The sequence below is a fragment of the Puntigrus tetrazona genome, chromosome 7 (genome assembly GCF_018831695.1).
Source record: "Puntigrus tetrazona isolate hp1 chromosome 7, ASM1883169v1, whole genome shotgun sequence".
In the NCBI taxonomy this organism is placed as follows: Eukaryota; Metazoa; Chordata; class Actinopteri; order Cypriniformes; family Cyprinidae; genus Puntigrus; species Puntigrus tetrazona.
Window position 1 is genome coordinate 35,479,881 of NC_056705.1, and position 23,455 is coordinate 35,503,335.

Genomic DNA, 23,455 nt, shown 5'->3' on the forward strand with positions numbered 1-23,455 from the left:
TATACAGTAACTATGTCTGAATAGTTGTAGGTGCAGGTTGGTATCTCATTATTAGTAAAAAATTAAATCAATAAAGCGCAGATCAAGGATTCCTAAGTGTGACAGATGAAATATTATTATTATATAACTTTTTTATTGTTGATCATATCTCACGTTTAGTTCGTAATTTCACTTTTTGTGAATTCAGTGCTGCGTAAAGTTTTCATTTACAGTCATCTGGTTAGACCGACAAAGCCATTTTAGCATATTTCACATTGTCAGATTTCTCACAGCCTCTCATCCCGCGGTGCTTCCACTAATACAAAGTGACCCCTGAAAAACAGATGCAAGTATTTGGGTGGGAGGGAGCAGTCCACTGCTGGCAAGCTCTTTAGGCAATATATGACCGTAAGATGAAGTCACAAACATTGCGACTGGAGTCAACTCCCACTCATCGGTCAGCACAGTCAATGCTTTATGTGAAGAAGTACCAGCTGGTGCCACGGTCTCATAGTCCTCCATACTTATTTGTGTGCATCAGAAACCGGGAAATGGACATGATATTTAAGAGTAAATCCATAACTACCATCTTTGGCTGTTTATTTGCATTATTCCTTCACAAACTCTGCTTTGCTGAGAAAAGTAAGTAGCTATTGTTTCAGTTTTTAGATTCGCTGCACTAGTGTCAGCAACGCTATTGTGTCGGTGCGACATGTGTCAGTCTCTCTCTGTGGCTATTTTTTTCGTGATGTGAGATTTCAGCTCAGTCGGTGGAAATAAAAAGACGCCATGTCTGTTCGTTGCCTACAGACAGCCGGAACGTAGCTTCGAAATATGTCTAGTGTTCAAAATGCTTTCCATCACAGAAAATGAATTGCCTCTCAAAAACTTTAATGTACTATAAAAACTGCTTAGGAAAAAAAACAGCATTAGGACTCAAATGAAAAGAGTCTACACATTAAAATCGTATTCAGAAAGCTATCACATAAAACATCTGCATTCGCGTTAACAAATACAGACAGTAAAGATATTGTATTAATGTATTAACTGAAATTCGACAAACCAAATATTTTGTTATATCTGCTATAATATGGTTAGAATAGTAATATTTTCTCTCTGCAGTTTGCGCCGTCCCCTCGGAGCCTGTGACAATTAAAGAGAATAACACCGCCGACACAGTTGTTGTCCATATTAACACAACAACGAAGGATGTAACCCTGAATCTCACAGAGAATCCTGGGAATGCTTTCGATCTGAGAGGTTCAGAACTGATAGCAAAGAAAGGCCTGGACTTTGAAGTATGTTTCTTTTTCACGACTTTCCATTTTCTTGAGCCAGTTTGAGTAACAAGACTATGATGACACTGTTAACCAGTTTCAGACAGTAGTTATGTTGACGTGGTTTATAGTTGGTCATTCATGATCACTATTTGATCCAAGTTGATTTAGTTAATGAGCCACACCACCAGACATTGGACCTGGTTTAAACATGGTGGTAGAACAAACTGGACCACGCTGAACAAACCATCTACCAAATACCAGCTTGACCGTCTTAAACTGATTTGACTTTGGTTTAGCTTGATTTGGTTTACAACGAAAGATCACAAAAGTTTAATCCTAACTTCAAACTGTTTTTCAGACGCTTTCGGGTCCTGAAGAACTAACTGTCCAGATCCGATGCAATAAAACTGGCTACAGAAGTGTAAGTTACTCACAATCGCAATTACAGATTCCTTGCAGATGAATGCAGTGCGAAAAAAGCCTTAGTGTTAGATAAAATATGAAATATGTGTCATTTGAAAGAAAGATAGCACAACCACATTGTGTAAGCAAAACATTTCACTTTTTTTTAATGACAAAATATGCCGCAATACCGCACAGGATGAAGACAATGGATCGATAAACCACTTGGTTTTCAATGATAAACTATCATTTCTGCGGTTGCTGTATTAGGATGCCTGAGCGTCTCATGTCTGTTTGGGGGTCACTGTTATATCAAGGATTAAGTATCATTTTGGTTCATTTTTTATTCCTTTGTACATTTTATCTACAGATCACTCTGACTGTGATTGTTCGTGTTGAGAATATCAATGACAACCCTCCATCATTTGAAAAGAACGAGTATACATTTGACATAAATGAGGTGAGAGCATATCCTAGCAGGGCATATTTCAAATAATTGTTGATCTAGGTGCATTTTCTTCTTGTCAAAAGCACAGTCAGACAACTTGATCATCACTTGCATCAAATCTGCTGTCAAAGGATGCTGCCATTCTAGTTCATTCTAATATCGCAATTTATATGTATTTGACAGCTTACACCGGTTAATAGCAGCATTGCCCTGATTGAAGCAATAGATGATGATTCTGAGGTTCTGTATTATTCTATGGAACCAAATGTGGTAAGAAATCAATACATTCTCTCTAATAAGGTAATGTAAAAAATATTTTCAGTCATTATTTTCTCATCCTCATATTATTCCAAACCCATATGAGCTTGTTCTGCAGACCATAACAAGAAAAGAGTTTTTTATATATAATTAAACTACCAGGGGCCAGAAACTGTGAAACTCTAGAAAACAGAAAATAATAATGATAATAGAAAAGTATAATAGAAATGACAACTGTACTGTTACAAGACTCTTTTGAAGACTTAGTCAATGGGATAATTCACCCAGAAATGAAAATTCAGTGTCTTACCCTCATATTGTTCCAAATCCATAATACTTTGTTCATCTTCAAAAACACAAATTGGAATATTTTTTTATGAAATCAGAGAAGTTCCTTTCTTAGCATTGAAAGGTATTTATCCAAAACTTCAGCCTGGTTAAATGCTTCAAAAGGTCATAGTGACATACTAAATGTAATCCATATGAGTTTAATCCATGTCTTTAAAACAGACACAATCCCTTTTTACGATGAACAAATAAGGTCATTATATATTCACATATAAACATTTATCAGTGCAGATAAGATGCATCAAATATGGAAAATGCAAGCTCAAACAAGCATGTTGCAACCTTGTCTCGTCTTGAATTCAATGAATGAGTTAATGAATTCAAGCACTCAATGTAAAACGAATGAAATAAAATAAACTGAAATTTAGAGCTACTGGTTTGAAACGGTATGAGTAAATGACTTTATTTATTTGCTTGAACTATTCTTGTAATATAATCATTTATTTACAGAATAAATACTTCAGACTTGAGACCATGTATACGCCGAGCATCCTTGTGAACAGGATTTTAGATTACGATGTCATCCAGCAGGTCAAACTGATCTTGTATGTGCAGGTGTGTAAAACGTTCATGTCAATGTGATAATTTGAGAAACTCTCTCCCGATCTGACATTTAACGCAAACAAATTCTCGACTCTTACAGGATACTCCACCTCCACCACAACTGGGTGAACGCTCTTTCACTGCTTCAGCAACCATCATCGTCAATATTATAGACATCGACAACCGTCCTCCCTGGTTTCAACCATGTACAAGAGTAAGCAGCGGCAATGCCAAACTCTGCCTGAGTCTGGGCTATAAAGGCAGGGTAAACCTAACAGAGAAACAGGTACATTTTCACTACTTTTATGACAACGAAAATAGTTCACCCAAAAATAAAAATAGGCTGAACATTTGCTTACCCTTAGGCCATCCAAGATGCAGATGAGTTTGTTTCTTTGTCAAAAGATTGGAAGTAATTTAGCAGTACTTCTGCATAAATGGGTGCCATCAGAAAGTGAGTCCAAACAGGTGATAAAAACATTACAAACCAAATCCAGTTAAATTAACATTTTGTGCATGCTTATCATAAATCCTTTCAACATTTTGTCATTTAGAAATATGCATAGGACCTATAATATGGCCATGCTGATAAGAGACAGTTTAAAACACCTTAATGATTTTTTTTCTTATACACAGGCAGCTGTTTTGCTTTACAATACAAGAATTAATTAAAGTCTTGGGATGCTTTTTTCAGCCGTTTGAACTCTTATTCTGACTGCACCTATTGCAATAGTGAGTAAGTGACAACAAGACAAGACTTGGATGGCCTGAGCAAATTTGGAAGAAATTTAAATTAAAATTTTAATTACAGTTGTGTGCTTTGAAATTATCCATAATAAATGTATATATCCAGGATGGAGCCTTACAATTGCAGCCAGGTCCAGTGTATGCCAGAGATGGCGATAAAAGCAGAAATGAAGAGATAAGCTATAAAATTGTTCGAGGTATTAAAGCATTTTTCCTCACATAACTGATAGTCCTACATACTCAATGTTCAACATGAACTGCACAATCATTTCTGTACTTGCCTAGGAAATGACGACAGCATATTTCAGATTGATGAGAAATCTGGAAACATATCCATGCTGAAACCAGCAGATATAGCTGGCCCGATATCACTTTTAGTTTTGGTGAGTGTCTTCTTCATATTGTGAAGATTTTGGGAAATATGCAACCTTAAGATATCTAGTTGGGCCTGAGAGCAATTTTCACTGCTTAATTTTGATAATTTTGTCCTTCCCAGGCTTCCCAGGTATTAAATAGAGATCAGTTTGCCACTACTTCAGTCACTATTGATGTAATGAAAAAGAGCAGAAATGCTCCAAGGTTTGAGAAGGACCGATATGAAGGATATGTTTACAGTACTTCTGGACCTGAAAACATGGTGTTAAGGGACAGGACATCCAACAGACCCATCAGAGTCAGAGCAAGAGATGAAGATTTTGCAAGTGTGAGTTTTCTGATTTACACATTGCGATTTACCCATGTGACCCTAGAGCAAAATCCTTGATTTTGGAAAGATTTTCAGCTTGAGGGTTGATGTTAGGATTGGGGTTGGAGCGTATAGGGTTACTCCTACCCAAAATGAACATTTTGTTATTAATCACTTACCTCCATGTCATTCCAAACACGCAAAAACTTGATCTTCGGAACACAATTTAAGATATTTGATATTGATATTTGAAAAATTGTCATTGTCAAAATAGTGAATACTTTTTGTATGCAAAGAAAATAAAAATATTGACTTTATTCTACAATTCGTCTCCCCTGTGTCTCTTCGTGTCACCGTAGGTTTTCACCCATTATCTTAAAATGTGTTCCAAAGACCAACAAAACTTTTACAGGTTTGGAAAGACATGGGGGTTAGTTAGTGATTAATGACAAAATTGTATTTTTTGGGGTGGAGTAACCTTTTAAGCAACATTCATACCAACCTATCACTCCCCTCTGATTTTAAAGCTAGTTAATGATTAGATTTGGGGATAATATTTGTTTGAGAGAAATGTTTTTTTTTCAGGACCATCAAAGGGATTGATCAAGGATCAGTAAGAGATTACCAATTTCTCCCTTTATTTTTCAGGGAATCAATCCTGACATAAGATATGAAGTGCAATATAGCAGCTATGTTAATATCACAACAGATGGGTTTATACTTTTGAAGAAAGCTGTTCGGACTGATTCCTTTGCTGTGCAGGCAAGTAAATATGTTTTGACCACATCATAATAGCTGTTTGCAAATGAAATCTGTCTACTTTTACCATTATTTACATGGTCTTCTATTAGGATTCCACTCTTGTGTTAACCAGACACAGCGTAGATTTTGAGTAATCTGTCCAAAATAAAACTATTGCACAATAAGAAACGAGTGTCACATGTTTGATTTCGGATCTATGAAATTTTAATGAAGATGGAGCTACTTGGTATGATAAATTATTGTCAAAAATTCTGTTGTCACAGCATTTACCAAAGCTTTTATACTTATTTTATTTTGTCACATGTTTTTTTACAATGTAAGTATGTACATAGTAAGGGCATTGTATCAAATTATCACTTTAAATGTAAAAACAGTTAAATGCATAATATAAAGTAGGTTGGAGAGACTTTGTTACTGAAGACACTGCTGTTAGTCTTAAGGCTAAGTGTTTCAGTCACACTTTATATTAGATGAACTTCACTACCGACATTAAGTGTCTGCAAGACTGTGGATTTATTGTATATCTGCATTCTTGTTGATCTGGAAAATTCACACAACTACTTCTAATTGGGTATGGTTAGGTTTAGGAGTAAGGGTATGGTTAGGATTATGATTACAGGGGTTATAGTTGGATATTTTTGGGTAAGGTTTGTGTTATGGTTAGGGGTAATCCTAACAGTACAACTACAAATGCTAATTACTTCAAATGCATATATCTACCTAAGAACGTTGACTCTTTTTATTAGGTGACCTTAATTACTATGTGCTTACATTTAAATTAATCATTTGATGCAATGCATTTATTGTGCACATGCATGTTTTGTACATACAGTTTTTAAAATACCCATATGTAAATACATACATAATTCATTTTTGTAATTACATTTATATTTACACTGTTGTCCCACCCCATACATATTAAACCACCCATTAACCTACCCATACCACCAAACCTGTCCCTATCCTTTCCTGCATACCACCTCAATATCGGCAGAAGTGATTTGCAATACATTATGACCACAATAACAACACTGAACTTTATTTCTTGATGTAATACATCGTATTTAATTTTCCCAACTACTGCATGACATGGTTAAATGCATTGTAGCCAAGGTGTGATGGAATTATTTTTTTTATATTGTCACCAGCTTCGGGCAGTGGATGTTTCTACCGGTGAGGCAGGAACGACTACACTCTCTGTGATTGTAGTACCATGTAAGTTATACTACAAAAAAGTTAAATACACCTTGTTTAATGCTAGGATTAGTTGACTTTCAGAACAAAAATTTGCTCACCCCATGTCCCTCAAGATGTTTTTTTCTTTCTTTTGTCATTAAAAAAAAAATCTTTAAGAGAAAACATTCCAGGCCTTTTCTCCATATAGTGGACTTCAATGTGATCCAGTGCAGATTCAAAGAGCTCTACACAATCCCAGCTATGGAATTAGGGTGTTCTCGAACTAAATGATTTAATCACAAATACTCGTCTTGCATTTGATTGACTTCATGCATTATGCAATCACACTGGGATCTTGTAGAGTCCTTTGAAACTGCACTGAAATTGCAATTTGAACCCATTGAGTCCCATTAAAGTCTACTATACGGAAAAACTCCTGCAATCCTTCACCTTGGAGCATCTTGGATGACATGGGAGTCAGTAAATCACCAGGAAATTTTTATGCTGGAAGTAAACTAATCCCTCAAGGTTGTAATATTTTTTAGCATGTTGCCCATGTAATTTTTCTGTTTACACACGCCATATCAGTAGTGGGGATCCAGTCCCCCGACGAGGGGTACCGAGCAGGAGACATGGCTTTATTGGGCTTCGTAATGGCTGCATTACTGGTGCTCTGCCTCATTGTGATTGGCTATCTGATATCCCGTGTCAAGAAGGGGAATCCTGACGCATTCAAGTCTGAGGTCAGCATCTTCTCATCAAAGCTCAGTGAGTCCAGCTCTGAGTGCCCACTTTGTAAAAGAGATGAAGCTTAAGAGAAAGTTCCATAAGAACGCCGTAATCATGTACTACAGCAGGTAGAATACAGCTCATTGAATTTTGAGATTAACCCTCTGCCCTCATTCAGTGTTTAGGGCCATGCTTGAAGTTTACTCAGCCCCCTAACAGGCCAAGTCCAAGAGATAGCATGCAGTTCACCAATGATGGTTTCTTGAATGAAGGGGACACAGGGAGATCCAGATCCAGGCGAGCTGAACTGAGAGAAAGGAGACTGGATGCAGTTCAAGCAGCGAGGGTGCGAGTGATACCTCGCGAGAGACAGAGGCACTGCAGCTCCTGTGGACTCCAGACGCATACCAACCATTCACACCACAGTCCTGCCGTCCAAACCAGAGGAAAGGCAAATAAGCATAAAGTAAAATCCATTCTGGCTAAAGAGAGGAGGAAGGATGACAGACAAAAAACCGTTTGGTTCAAGGAGAGCGAGGATTCTTCAGATATCGAGGTGGAGATCATCCCTGACACTATAGGGCTTAAGCCAGAAGAGGACATGGAGAAAGCTGAAGGGGATTTTGCATCCCCACCACTGGAAGACAGTGAGATGGAACTGGGGGAGTTGACAATGCTGAATATACAGGACTTGAGGAGCAGGGAAACGGCAAACTCTGATAGTAGAGAAGGACTGAACACAGAAAGAAGAGATCAGTGAGGATCTCACAAGTTCTAAATTTGTTTTTTCTCAAGTTCAGTTCGGCTGAAATAATTTATATTTGTGAAAATAAAACCGGGTTCCGTTCAAACATAATTAATGGCAAAATACTGACACTTTTATTCATAATGTCGATAAATGAAGAGTCCATTATGATATGCATTATTTCCATTGTGTGATGCATGCTAAACTAATATGCAAACATGTGTTGATGTAATATATCTATAATTTCAGAAAACAACAATTAGAATTTAATGTTGGTTTGCTGCTTTATTTAATGTCAGCTGTGTCTATGGATAATACATTGTGAAATAGAGTATTTTGTATAATTATGTACATTATGTGGAAAACATCTAGAATAAAGCCAATTTGAAAGTAGCATCAAGACTTGATATGGGGCCTGATTAAAAAATACAAGCTATATTGAGAATGAAATGTGCTATGTAAATACACTTGCCTTGCCTAGAACACAACGCTTGCCCAAATGCTTACATTTTGAAAAAACCTTCAACAGGCAGGTGTTAATGTATAAAATGTGGCACAACCAATACCCACCACTCAGGGGCCCTATTGGCATGAGTCCTGACTGCATTGTGCCAACGCTCCTCTGAAAACAGTTAAGACAGCTGGGCAGGCTGGGTCTGATGTTTGCTCGGTGTGCTCAGAATTTTATGTGTTTTTAAAAGTCACAAAAAACACGACTTGTGCCCATTTGGCTCATTATCCATATAAATCAACATAATTAAGTTTCCAATTATGTATTTCTTCAGCTCTCTGGTATTTAGTAAAAAGGCCTTTTAGTGTGATTCTATCAATGCCCACCTTTATTATTAGTAATAATACTGAAGCGACTTAGGTTTACTTGATTATCCACATTTTTATATGTATATAAGCTATATGTTAATTTGTGGGTATCAAATATGATACATTAGGCTTTTGAGGAATGGTTAAAGAACATCACAAGGAACAAAGTATCTATCAAAGTATTATCAAAGTATTAAGTATTATCACAGTACTCTAAATTTATATACAGTGCATTGGGAAAGTATTCATATCCCTTAATTTCTTGTCTTATGTTACGGACAAAGAAAAAACAGAACTGTCACAGCTTCATAAATGTATATAAAAAACAAAACTGAAATACATACACTGCATAAGTATTCATACCCTTAACTAAATATTTAGCTGAAGCACCTTTACAGTCTCAAATCTTTTTTGATGTGACACTTATCTTCTCCTCACCTCTTCACCTCTGAAGCAGCAGGGAATTTTTCAGAGCATTCAGAACCTGGTTTCTGACCAGTATGAGGTTCTGAATGCTCTGAAAAAATCCTTGCCACTAAAAAACTGCTTTCAGCACACCTTACTTTTGGGATGGCACTCGGCAAGTGATGAGTAGAGCTGGTTTCCTTTAAACATGATGTTTGGAATGGAGGTTCATAAAACCAGAGAATATAATGTTTGAGGAAGTTATCTGGTTGTTTTAGACTTCTTCCATTAAGGGTAACAGAGACTACATGCTTCTGTGACCCTTCAATGAACTTGTTTTTTTCTGGACCCTTCCCCAAATGTGCTTGGTTTTTGCTCTGATATGCATTATCAGCTGTTATGCCATTTGTTTTAAAAAAATGTGTGACTTTCCAAATCATACCCATTCGATTGAATTTGCCACAGATTATCTTCACTTGTGTATAACAAGTGTATAACATCTACAAGTGATACGAATACTTCTGCGCTAAAACTTCAATTGTCTCAGAAAAGGGTATGAACATTTATCCAGTGGAATAATGTTTTTGTTTTGTTTTAAAGTAATTCTAAAGTTTGTTTCAATAAAATAAATCTGCAAAGATTTTAAAAACCTATTTTTTTTTGGTGTATGGAGAGCTGATGTGGAAAAAGAGCAATTAAGAGCATTTTACCATAAGGCCGCATGAATAGGTATGAATACTTTCGCAAAACACTGTATATCTACTTTCATTTATTTGTCAGATAGTTTTATCCAAAGTGAGAAGTAACACATACAACAAAGTACTTCATCCTAAAGTGGCAATTACATGAGTACAGGATAGAACTATATAATGTAAAAAAAAAAAAATAAAAAAAAAACAGTGGAAAAAAATGTGCTCAGCCATTTCTTGACTCTGCTGTCTGGGTAGGGCTGGAAATTACATTTAACCAACCAGCAACAGTGAATTTGAAAATTTTTTTTAATTTTTGTGCACTGCAATAATTGTTTTGTAATATTTGCCAGTCATGACAACATGGCCTTAGGCTATTATGCTAGCATTTTGCATGAGCTCAAACTGTCTTTGGGGGTCGGCCAGTAAGAAGTTCATTTTTAATTTACCCTGCTGGTGATGAATGCATAAAAAAGTGTATCTGAGTCATGTTTGGACACAAAGGATCTAATTACGTGGGCCCTGAAGATAAAATCAGATTCCAGAATGATATCAAGATTCCTGACGTAACCAAGGCACGTTTACCTTTTATGTTTCTTCTGTTTTGCCAAAACACTCACCTCTGTCTTTATTTCGCTAAAGAAATCTTTAGCATATTCAGCTGTTTCTTTCATTAATGCACTCACACAAGGTGTCTAATTGAAGGGCTCTTCTATTAGATACATATCTTTAATACATGTCCATTAATTAAAGGTTAATGTGATGTTCATCTCAAGAAAGTATAGTTATTGTTTATGGTCTTTATGTGACCCCCAGTGGTGAATCCCAGCAATTTATTTTAAAAAAGAGATTGGACGGGAGACATGGAGTTAAAATAATTACATAATTTATATAATACATAATTTACATATATATATGAATGAAGTTACAGGCAAAGAGGGAATATTTGTGCAGAAATATTAAGCATATTTTAAAACATTTCATTATAAAATGTATACATATTTGCAACATTTTAACAGGAATATTAAGGTAATCTGTTGTTTATCTCATCTTATCGATATTCACTTCTATCTGGAATTTGCCCAGTATATCCAACTTCCAACCATAAATGGGTTCCAATGAAAAATGCATACCGTGGATGATGATGTAAAAGGAAACCAACCGGCAATGCTACCAACAGCCGTGTAGATGTTCCCTTAGCAGCAAAAACTTCTCAAAATATTGCTTACGGTTGAATTTGCATGTTTGATTATCAACAGAGAAGATCATCTGAAGAGTGTATTTCTGCAAATGTTTGTGAAACACCAGCAACATCAAGGTCTCATTCACATGCAGGAATCTAACAACTGGTAAAATGTATACTCTGAATGTAATACAAGTTATAAAACAATCTGCCCATTACAAATACATAATCTAGAAACTAGTGTGGCCATATTTAGCTTTACTTAACTTGATATATTTAACATATGTTCAACTTAATATTTAGAGTATTTAATGCAATTATTTTTCTTATTTTTGCAATGCTATATTCTTAATACACTTAACGGTCCATAAAATAACCTGCACTGTGCATTGCATTGTGATGTGTTTTGGGGTTAAAAAAGTCTGTAATTTAATGGATATCATCCTGAAATCTACCAGTTCCTTTTCTATTTTTTTTTTCTTGGGTGTATAAAAATAAAGACATTTGCAAAAATAGAATTTATTCATCCGAACAAACTAAGGTATGATTCTCCTTTCTGTAATACGTATGGGCATATCCTTTAAAATTATTTTTGGATTTTTCTTTCCCAGTGCTGCCTCATGATATTCAAAGATATTTTAACAGCTTTCTCAACGAAATGAATGTATAACTGTGATGGCATTTCCTGCGCTTGGATGCAAACCTTTCTTGTCACTATTAATTAAACCACTGACACAGCTTAGCCTGAAGCATCTCGTACACTTTGTTGCACAGCTGTCATTTGCTCAATTAGGCTTAATTTAATAATTTATCTTCAGCACAGAGGTTTGCATGGGAAAATCCATTTACCTGTTATGTATAACTTTTATTTTGACACTCATAGCAAGATAACATGCGGTTTTATGCAGTTTGGTAGATTATGTGGTGACGCACCTTACCCCACTCTCTGTCTCCTGATGAAGATGGATGTTATGAATATGAATATTATGAAACATCTTCTTTTGTGTTCTGCGGAAGAAAGAAAGTCACACGTGCTCGAAACCGTATTAAGAGCGATTGAGTAGAGAATTTTAATTTTAAGTGGAGTATCCCTTGTATGCAATAGTATGCAATTCATATCAATAAATCGTAGCTTTGAAAGCATCGGAATATATTTACATTTCATGTTACACATTCACATCTGCATATCAAATATACATATTGTGAGTTTACTATCACACAAAAAGTGACAACGGAAATACGAATACATAGCAGGGCAAATTCAAATTGAGGATAAAACCTATCTACATATCTCTTCTTTTTCTTTTCTTTTAATAACCATTGGGTTTAACTTGGACATATTCACTGCGTATATGGACAAATAAAACACCTTTAAAACGGTCACAGACGACAACAGCTACAATCGTTCGTCGCAACCCTTTGGTTCACCAGGAAACCTAAAAAAACAAGTCCACTGGATGTTATCAGTGCGAGGTCGGTCGTCTGGATTGCTGGGAGCGTCGTGCGTCAATCACGTTTAAATGAATCCCAGCGCGTGCGTCATCCAGGTTTTGATTGCTGCCTCCACTGTATCCGTGTAGTTTTCCAGCGTTCGAGATCACGGGCGAGGACACGCGCCAAAAGAAACTATGCAACATCTTCCTAAACTCCCGTCGCATCAGACAATACAAAACCGGGTTTAAACAACTGTTAGTATGAGCGAGACAAACGGTCACGGGGAAAACATACGTGTGCACCATGTAGTACGTTTTGTCCCAGTGCACAGCGTTCAGTTTGACCAGCACGCCCCAGAGGGTGATCGCGTGGTTTGGCATCCAACACACGAAAAAAGAGAGGACCACCACCGTGACTGACTTCGCCACTTTCGACCGTCTTCTCTGACGGGTATCGATGCCCCTCTTGCGCACAAACCTCAGCAGCAGCAGATAACACACCGAGAGAATGAACATGGGCAAGATAAACGCGATGACAATTTTCTGCAGGTGATACAGAGCGAGCCAATCCTGACCGTCTGGGAACTTGAGGAGGCAGAGTTTTTCACCCGCCACGACGGTCACGGTGGAGAAGATAGAAGTCGGGGCCGTCGCCGCGGTCGCCAAGACCCACAGCACGGCGCAGACCCACTTCACAGACACGGACTTCTTTCGAGAAGGGATCTTCAAAGCGGACGCGACGGACCAGTAGCGCGTGATGCTCATCGCGGTGAGGAAGAAGACGCTGGCGTACATGTTCATCACGGTCACCGATAAAATGATCTTGCACATGGCGTTGCCGAACGGCCAGCTGAAATCCAACGCGGTATCCACAGCCCAGAAAGGCAAGGTCAACACGAACTGGAAGTCTGTGACGGCTAAATTGATGACGAAGAAATTAATGATGGATTTCTTTCGACCTTGTCTTATCTTCATGAGGAAAAACACCAAAAGGTTCCCTACCAGACCCACGGCGCACACCGCGGAGTAAACCACCGAGATGATAATCCGCAGGACGAGGCTGCCGTCGGCGCTCACGTCGATGTCTTCCAGACTGCTGAACTTGTGCTGATCGGTTAAACTTCTGTTCAAAGTTCCCCATCCGCTCTGGTTGATAATGTCACCCATTGTTTCCGCAAAGAAACTCTCCAACAGGTGCCTGGCGGACAAGGGTGTCTGCTGATCGCATGTCAGTCAGTCTGGCATTGTTTCACAGAGAACATAAACGGTTTTTGGGTGCCGGCGCATAGGTGGAAGCGACGCGTTTTGAACGCGCAGTGCACCTGGCGGCCGGCGTTTTATGCAGAAGCGCGCTGGGAGCGCCCGCCTGCGAAGCGCGCGCACTGGATAACTTATACGGCCGTACTCTTGACGTCATGTCATGCAGATTTGAGGGAAGATGACCAAATAGCACAGGATTTCAAAACAGACCTATTCCTTAACAATTTAATAAACCGAAACCAAACGGATAAGGGACTGCCATATAGGCGCGAGCATGTTATTGGGCAGTTATTATCAAATGGTTTAACATTTAATGCTGCTATAATTCAGCAGTTCGTGGATTTCGTTATATTAATGTTTGCTTTTTTAGTTCCTGTTGATAGCTCATTCCACTCTTAGAGTCAATAAAGCCTTATCGTGTATCATCTTATCATATATCATCTTAAGCCTGTGCAATTTACAATGCTGGATGGGAATGACTCCGTAAATTGATATGAAACGTTTCCTTGCTGTTGTAACCACCAGATGGGGCACTTGATGGACACTGGGATATATCAGCAGCGGCTCAGTTTGCTACACCCTTAAAAAGCAGCTGGCATTGTCAGATTTGACGATTTTAACCATTCTTTTTACGGATGGAATGCCATTTAAAGTGAAAGATGGTGGGGCAGGTGGACAATTAGGCTACTTAGTAGGTGTCTAAGGGACAATTCACCCAAAAATGACAATTCTGTCATCATATACTTTGATGCTGTTTCAAAATTGTATGTTTTTTTTTTTTTTTTCAGTGGAACATATATCCAAGTGGAAATAAACATGATGACAGTCTATGCGTATAGGCTATGGACATACGGCATGAATTGCATTATAGAAAAAAAAGCATTTTTATGAACATCATTAACATGCATGTGAAATATGCCTTCATGCGCTCATAAAATAGCACCCCGGAACTGAACAGAATGTAAATCGACTTTATGTAATGACAAAAGAAACGCTTTTTTACGCGAGACGCGACGCACCGGCCAAAGACGACCGACAGCGGACCACAGATTAAACTCAAGAGCGCGTCCTGTGATTGTGTTCGTTTATATACGTTTGAATCGTGAGATGGGACTCGTTTGATCGAGCGTAAACACGGAAAGCACTAAACAAAGACACACCGAGCACAAAGACAGGGTCCTCCTACTAGAAGAGCGAGAGGGCGGAACTTTTCCAAAGTTTTCTGAAACACAGTTCGTGTGCGGCATCAGTAACTGCAGCCGTCCCCGGTTGAATTCGCGGAGCCCAAACTCGCCCATGCACCGGATTCACAGACTTTATCATGCTACATCATTTATCTCGGACTGATGACCATTGCAGATCTCTGGCTTAATAAATGCAGTAGCGTTCTTTTGTGTGATGGGTCCAAACTACGGATGCCTAAGGCTGAGGCAGAAGTTGCTATTCAAACTATCGCCATTTAAATGGACTGTAGATGCACCGGGAGCGATCTGTCTTCTCCTCTGTGCAGTTTGACACGATGGTTCAGCTGGACTGCGGCTTCAAAGTTTTGGGACGAGCAAGTTTCTCTCTCTGCTTTGTGATAACAGCTGGACTTCTGTCCATGTCGGAGAGCACAGCTAGCGGGTATAATCAAGACACAGGTGAGTGGGTTGAGCTTGTGTCTCATTATATTCCCACGCTGCGATTTTTAGCATTTTTGTTTCTTTGTCGGATGATGTGCGCGTGTGCGCACGGCGGTGCTGGCATCTGCAGTGGCCCATAAACATAGTTCATAAAGAGAATTTTGCTTTCCTTCTGATTTTAAAACGGCAAATATTTCTGCTCTTTAAGACAAAATTTATTGTGGTGCTGTGAAACATTCTCAATAAACCTGTGGATATTTTCTGGAGGACATCTGCTTAAAACCACTTCAAATAATTGCAAAAATAGCTCAATGGTTGTCCACAGATGACAGTTTAACATGCACTTGTAGAGTTTTTAAGTGACCGTACTTTGGGCATCATGCTAATTTTGACACTGTCAGCCTGCAAAAAGTGGAAGTGAAATATTTGGTACAGTTTAGGACTTTTCTAAATTCTACTCTTGATTTGTCCTGTTGCTAGGTTTCTTCTTGAACTGTTCGTTTAAACCATTATTTGTGAAAGCACACAATGCTGTACGTAGTGTTTCATTTTTCTACTGGTGCTCTATAAAGTACAGTCAGGTATAAATGATATAGTTGCATATGAATTAATCTTTATCAATAATTAATTGCTGCTATGTGAAGCTACCATAAACAACAATACAACTTCAGAACTGCTTGTAATACAATTTTTTTTTTTTTTTAATATTTAGTGCTATTGTGAATACAGTGTGAGGTTTAATGTTTCTAAATATTAGCATCACGCCACTTTCATTTGGCTTCTGCGTGTTTTTGACTTACGTTTGCCCTGATGGTGTATACACCCCTCACTCCATATCCCTTTTCTTGGAGGGCACTACCTCTAATGCTATTTCCCTCTGCTTCCAAAGCAACAGGGCTGCCAATGAACAGACTGAAGACATGTAACAAAGGCTGTTCAAATGTTCGTACTGCAGAGTCTATAGGGAAATATTGGAATATGGAGAGTGCAGACCTAAAAAAAGTTATTTTAGACTTTACCACATAATTGCTATGAATACTTCTGTAAGTGTATTGTTCTGGTCTGTTGTTTGAATGACAGGCTTCGGCTTGCTATTATTATGATAATTCACGGATTCATATCATGAATTATTCAATGTACAGTTCAATTACTTTGAAAGTCACAGGAAATTAAATCATTTGCTTATTAAAACGTATGCAAGCGCAAAATAAAGAGCGGAAAGGTTACAATGGTTTCGAAACTGCAGTCAGTCACGCAATCCTGAAAAATCATTTAATAAAATCTTTGGGGAATTTGACTGTCTTTTAAAGTTTGAACTCTGCAATTGTCTTTGTTGTTTGGTCATAACGTTCGCATAAATGGTATAAAACTTTGGTTATTGTAAAATATACATATGCCTCATCATTGTAAAACCTACCCCCACTGAGCATTTCCAAGTGCAAAGTGGGTATCAGAATGTTTCTTTCTTATTTATAAGATGCTAATTCACTAGCATGGGCTTGGTAGTTGAGGTTGACTTATTAGATTAAGCCAAAAGAATCTATCCATGATATTCTAAATCTGTTCAAAGCTGTAGGCCTTGTTGTGAATAGGCACTACGTTTATGCAGTGCTAAATATTTGAGCTTTTGCACCATTAAACCTAGCTGAAGCATAACCCTATGTGTAACTAAATATTTACAGAAGCCTCCAAACAGCAGTAACGGCTAGAATAAGAGCACATCTCTTGCCTGGCAGACATTAAGTCTTTAATTCATTTAAGAGAAGATTATGTAAGTAGCCGAGCCGTTTGTAAATCACAGTTTGGTTGCTTCAAACAGATTAGTAATCTCTCTGTAAAGTAGTTGAATAGTTAAATTAGTTAAGTACTAGTGCTCTACATCCAGTTTTAAGTACCTGCTCAGGACCCTACTCAAATTGCTGTATGGCTCAGGAGTCTTTCAGCTTTTTATCCTAATACTTATTACACTTTTGATTTTGCAGATAGTTCTCCTGATGGATTTCCCAACTATGAAGTTGTTCATCCTATTAGAGTGGATTCATCGGGACATTTTTTGTCCAATCATGTGTCCCACCACGTGAGTCGAATTCAAAGGAGAGAGACATCAAAAAACAAAGAGAGCCCGGCCCGGGTTTTTTACCATCTGCAGTATGGTGGTCAAGACCTGCACTTTAACCTCACCCTAAACCCTCACCTACTAGGGCCTGGATTCCTCACAGAGTGGAGATACGGTGGTCTGCAAGGGTCTACATTAAAAAGCCATGGCCACTCTCTCTGCTACTTCCTGGGAGATGTCTGGAGCAGCACATCGAAGTGGGGTCAGGCAGCTCTGAGCACTTGCAATGGCCTGGTAATGAGCGCATTTTGTTTTTGACAGTTCCCAACAACAGGTCAAAAAACATGTTCATTGTTCTATAATATGCATCTATTTTTACTTTACTTGCCTGTAATGCCTAATAAAGCAGCATTTGTGAACCCAGAGCTGCTTTGTGGGTAACCGCTATTTTTACTGCTTCAAAAGCGGCAAAGAATGAATTTGTATTTCCAACTCGAAAAGACCAAGTGGGCGGGGAACGCGCAAATGTTTCATGTTGGGATTCTTTTTAAAAACGACTTGTTTCGGAGATTCAGAATCGACTCCTTCTTTTGAAACACACTTTAATAAGCATGTTTGTAATTTTATGTATTCATGTAGAAGTACAGTATAAAAGTATTTGATCAAACAATGCTAATACTGTTTCTGAACAGCATTCTTATCATTTATATTATATTTTAGGGATATAAAGAAATTTGATTAAATTCACAAAGCCCGTGATGTTTGTTGTTTTGTCGGTGGGCATCCAGCGATGAATATGTGGGCTCCTTAGTGTCCTTAGTCCTAAGTGACCCCTTCCTAACAGGACCTGGGCAAGATTCCCAGAAGCCTCCCATGATGACTGCTTTGTAAATAGTTAAGGTTAGAGCAAGAGTTAAGGTTATGATTGTTTGGAAGAAATATTGTTTCAAGTCAAACATAGGATGTTGATACAGGTGATCCATATTATCCAGAAAAACGGCTCAATTGGTTAAAAACTATTAAGCCACTTACACTTAAACAGCTGCCCCTGTCTTTTTTATATAAATAAGGAGCATGCTGATATAGGGTCACTGGCATGTTATTACATAAATTCATTTCTTGTATAAAAAGTATATAAAGTATGTATTAAATTCACACATTGTGGTGGAGTGGCAAGGTTTTGAGATTGATGAGGACATAAAAGTAGTAAACATTTAATTTTAAAAACGAGTTTCTTCACAAACACAGCGTCCACATGCATCTTCTTAACAAATGAACTACAGTTTGTGTCATTTAGTCGAACCACATTTTGTAAAAATTGGAACAATGTATCTTTTAGCTAAATTGTTCACATGCAGTTAAAACACTTATGTTCTTGTTCTGTTCATGCAATACATCAGTGCCTTATAGTCTAGCATGTTTACCTTCTCAGGTGCTGCCAAGTCTTATTAGCCTTATATCAAGCTTTATTTAGTGGGGTTGAGAGAAGAGAATCTGGGTTAACGGATTGCAGAGAATCTTAAAACCAGTGAGACAATCCTGGTTAAATAAAAATAAAAGCTGCAAGACACTGACAGAGCAGTCTCTATATATGAATATAATTGAATTGTTTTATCACACGTTATTAAAAAGTACAATTCAGTAGTCCCTGGATATTAATTCGACGCATCCCTACTACATTCTACGGCCTTGAGGGGTGGGAGGGATGCTGTTGCATGAAGTAAAAAAAATTGAAAGTGATACAACTTTCCTGACGATGTTGAAAAAAACTATTTAAAAGAATGACATTTTTGAAAAGAAAACTACTAGCAGTGTGGTATCATGCTTCCCTGATTATTAATAAAACTTACATGGTTCACCGAGCATGCCAAAACATGCAGGGGGAAAACAATTTTCACAAGTATAATTTAAAAAATCAGATTTTTTTTTTAACAAAGGTAAGTTTGTTTCATGTTATAAAATTGAATGTAGCGTTGCTCCCAAAAGCATTACAGTATTTACATATTAATATTAAAAAATTCACTTTACCATGACAATTTTATTTAAAAACCTTATTAAAAATAAAAAAAGATTTTTATCCTCTGTGTAGTTAATTACTGACCCTCACTGATGGCAAAAATTAAAGTTGTTACCATTTTGAGTAAAAATCAGTTTAATAGGAATAAAAAGTAGTAGGTGCCCTGTGGCAAAATATACGACCCCAGTGAAAAGAGAAAGTGAGTGTGGATTGCGTGAGTATATGCTGTTTAATTTTATGTCACGTTGACCTTGTTCTCCTTAGAAAGGGCTGTTCAGGCTCTCAGAAGAGGAATTCTTCATTAGTCCGCTGCAGTCAGCGCAAAAAACATCAGCTCCACAGGCTCATGCAGTCTATAAGCGACATGCTGTCCAATCAGAGCACCAGCTGGTGCAGCCTCTGCTTGGGGATCACACAGCTAACGCGTCTTGCGGGGTCAGAGGTAAGATTTTGGGGCGTAGGATTCAAAGTGGTTAAATAATTTATGAACAGATGTCTTTCATGATTAAAGCACATCATGCATTAATGATCCAAGGTCATTTTTAAATCATCCTTAGATCCTTTAGGAGGGGCAGGGCAGGTGGAGAGGCAAAGAGAGCGCTGGGAGAGACGGCAACACCGCAGACGGATTAGACAGCGCTCTGTAAGCACTGAGAAGTGGGTAGAGACTCTGGTAGTGGCTGATCCTAAAATGGTGGAGTACCATGGGAGCAAAGGAGTTGTGAGCTATGTGCTCTCAGTCATGAATATTGTGAGTAACAGTCGTATCTATAAATAATTCATGGTGTTTTCCAAAGCATTCAACGTCTTAACTAGTGAAACGGTCTTGTCATTAAAAAAAAAAATTCTATTAAAAATGCATATGCTTTATAAACACAAATGCTCGTCTTGCTCTGTTCTTGCTCTGTAAGCAGAAGTACAATCTTATGAAAAGTCCTAGCTAAATTTTTCTTTTAAGTGACACAAAGACATTTGAATATATGTCTTTGAACATTCAAGAACATTTGGACCTCCTCCTCCGCATTTGTAAACATTGACCTGATACTTCCGCCTATGTCAAGCGTTACTTTTTCAACCAAGCAAGGCGAACGTTTACTTTTAAAAAGCATATGCATTTTATTTTTAAATGACCAAACGTTTCACGATATCGGACCCTTATTCATTGTTCTGGTTTCGTTTGTAGCCCTGTAAAGCTGCACTGAAATTTAATTTATTTCTGGCTGAAGATAGAAATGCATAAACCTTAAAATCTTGGATGACATTTGGGTTGAGTAAATATCAGGAAATTTTAATTTGTCAACTAATAATTTAAAGAGATCTTGTCACCATTTATTAAGCCTAATGTCATTACAAAACTGTACAGTATTTGTATTTTTTTAAATAGTGTTTTTTTTCATAGACTGAAAGTTGGTGGGCTTCAGTGCTGTTTTGAACCTCACTAAATTTCGAGAAAAACACCAAGGCAAACCATAACAAAGTATACATACAGGTTTGGAATGACATTAGGGTGAATCAGTTTTAATTTACATTTTTGGGAGAAATGTCCCCTAAGCGTTAAAGACACTAAAAAAGATTAGAATTTTTATCTTGCAATTTGATTTTGTTTTTGTCAGAATCATGATCTGTAAACTTGGAGTTGTGAGAAAAATGTCAGAATTCTGGTTTATATCTCACGATTCTGTTTGAAAGAGGTAATTACATCTTTTTTTTAATCTCACTATTCTTTAAGTTTAGTAAGTCTGAATTGTGAGATATAAGAAAGAAAGTCACAATGACCTTTTTATTTTTCATGAGGCTAAAACGGGTTTTTCTGGTTTGGATCATTTTCTTTTAGTAATTACATGAAAGATGATTATGATGGTTTGCACTGACATTCGTTTAATAATAATAATCTTCTATACTACAACTTTAAGTATTAAACATCTTTTCTGCCATTGGGTTCAGACTTCTGAAATTCATTTGGGGAATGGTTAGGTAGTTGAAAATAATCCCAGGACCAAAGCATTCACTTTTATTCACTAGCTTTAAGCTAGCATTTTAAGCAGGACCCTTAAGCATCCTAGCAACCACATGGCATTCCACAACTCAGATTTTCTTACACTGTTTTACAAATATAGTAATTTGCCAAGTTCATTCAGTTTATTCATGTTATTGCTGATTATTATAGTATACTGTGATCTACTTCTATTATGAATTATATGAAATATCCAATGTATGAATAGACTTGTTTCTAAGGTGAAGCAGTAAAAAGCAAGTAATAACAATTTGATAACTGTTATTATTAATATATGTTCTCATTCATGAATGCACGGAAATGAAGCGAAAGATTACGACTCCTTTGGACCGCGCGAGCTCAGAACAAATGCATTTATTGTCGATCACGCGATTAAAACAGTGCTGTGAAAAGCGTTTGTGTTTGGAGCAGAGGTTTTCATACAAACCACAAATTCCGCTGTGATTTATAGTACTTTAAAGACATTCTCAACAACACTGATGCGGAAAATAGGAGAAATGTTGCGTGACAACAATACTATTTAATCCACAAACCACCAACATTTTACAATGGATTCATTGTAGTAACAGTAACTGTGGTATTGTGGCAGAAATGTATGTACAGAAATGTTTATACATATACGAAAACCGGCCTCTTTTTGGAAAAGTTTATGTGAAACATATTAGTGTGTCCAAGTTGTCAGGAAGTTCTCAAATCCACCTTTTTCTTTCTTTCATTCTTAACTCTGACAAGTAGTTTCAAATATCCTCGTTTCGTCCCTTCAGCTTTCACCTCGCTGACTCCTCTTCTCCTCAAATAGTTGCAGTCTGCCTTTAGGCAGCACTGTTTCTGCTAGTTGCTCCTGAGCTGGATCCAAGTCAGCTGACCTTGTTACTGATCCAGTCTGTTAGGTACACTTTCCAAAATATCCTCTGTATGCTTTGTCTGGCTTCTGTTTTTAGGGAGGGAAAAGTTTTCCATTCCAGACACTCGGTTGGTATTGAAGAATATTCTATAAAAGGGGAAACGTTTCATTATCCTGCCCATATTTCCTGCCAGGCTGCTTCTCTTGTATGTCTGTCCTGCTACAACAAGAATTGGTAGGAAATTGCGTCTGGTAATATACACTCATTGCTGCGGTAGATTACTTGTTTTTGTGTGTTGCTGAACAGGCTAAAGAGGGTAATAAACCAATTCAGAATCACAGCGAGTAAAAGAGTCTGATGGATAAATGGTTTAGACACAAATGCTTTACATGTTACTTGCTGTCTACTGACTTAGAAAAGGAATATTCTAAAAGTGTGGTCACGCTTACCATTGCTCTCTAAATCTTTGATCTGTTTTTTGCCATTCTCTTGGATAAAAGTGGTAGAAAAACACAGTGTATTCATACTGTACCTACTATAGCCTCTTGTCGACAGTTTAAAGAATCGGTAGAGAGGAAGAATTATTTGTGCTTCAGGGACCATTGAGCTCCTGAAATCCTCTCTCTAGCAAACATACTGCACCACTGCAGATATGTATTCACAGCGTCCTTTTTATTTAATACGTCATTACAATGACAGCTAAATAGTGTAAAGTAGTGGTTTATATTTTCTGAACATAATAGGATTTGTCACACTATTCCTAAGACGTTCTGAATGGTTGTTATTTCATTCTGGTCTCTGGATACAGCTTTTGTCTGTTAAAACCTTAAAAAGACTTTCATATGTTTTATCTGTCTTCTTAGCCAGATTGCTTAAAAAAGTAAAAGCACACCTCTGCTTGAAAGGATACTAGATTTCATTCATGTCTGTGGCTTAAGCAAGGATGAGTTATGCCCAGATATGTACTAATTCATCGCAAAGACTAATGATCACAAGTTTTTTATTCA

The 23,455-nt window shown here is 37.5% G+C and overlaps 3 protein-coding genes across 4 annotated transcripts in view; 2 read left to right on the forward strand and 1 right to left on the reverse strand.

The window, feature by feature from the left end:
• Window positions 1–444: 444 nt before the first annotated feature.
• Window positions 445–8,496, forward strand: cdhr5a (cadherin-related family member 5a). Of its 2 annotated transcripts, none has more exons than XM_043243420.1 (14): window positions 445–621; window positions 1,102–1,277; window positions 1,618–1,680; window positions 2,032–2,121; window positions 2,293–2,379; window positions 3,166–3,270; window positions 3,359–3,544; window positions 4,112–4,202; window positions 4,291–4,388; window positions 4,502–4,708; window positions 5,339–5,452; window positions 6,601–6,667; window positions 7,217–7,396; window positions 7,630–8,496. In XM_043243420.1, the coding sequence occupies exons 1-14, from the start codon at window positions 450–452 to the stop codon at window positions 8,115–8,117; spliced, it is 2,124 nt and encodes a 707-aa protein (XP_043099355.1). In that variant the 5' UTR covers window positions 445–449; the 3' UTR covers window positions 8,118–8,496. The 2 variants fall into 2 exon arrangements, with proteins under 2 accessions (XP_043099355.1, XP_043099353.1); XM_043243418.1 differs by having other exon boundaries at window positions 7,217–7,371; window positions 7,536–8,496.
• A 3,760-nt stretch (window positions 8,497–12,256) lies between these two features.
• On the reverse strand, window positions 12,257–13,859 carry rxfp3.3a2 (relaxin family peptide receptor 3.3a2). The gene is given in 2 exon segments (XM_043244860.1): window positions 12,257–13,807; window positions 13,809–13,859. Coding segments are annotated over 2 exon segments (1,197 nt in total). The 3' UTR covers window positions 12,257–12,661.
• Window positions 13,860–15,351: 1,492 nt separating this feature from the next.
• LOC122348951 (A disintegrin and metalloproteinase with thrombospondin motifs 7) overlaps window positions 15,352–23,455 on the forward strand; it is a 50,771-nt gene continuing 42,667 nt past the window's right edge. Inside the window, exons 1-4 of the mRNA XM_043244858.1 lie at window positions 15,352–15,534; window positions 17,499–17,866; window positions 19,854–20,031; window positions 20,147–20,340. Of these exons, the coding sequence (XP_043100793.1) occupies window positions 15,366–15,534; window positions 17,499–17,866; window positions 19,854–20,031; window positions 20,147–20,340 (909 nt within the window). The 5' untranslated portion in view covers window positions 15,352–15,365. The remainder of the gene's footprint in view (window positions 15,535–17,498; window positions 17,867–19,853; window positions 20,032–20,146; window positions 20,341–23,455) is intronic.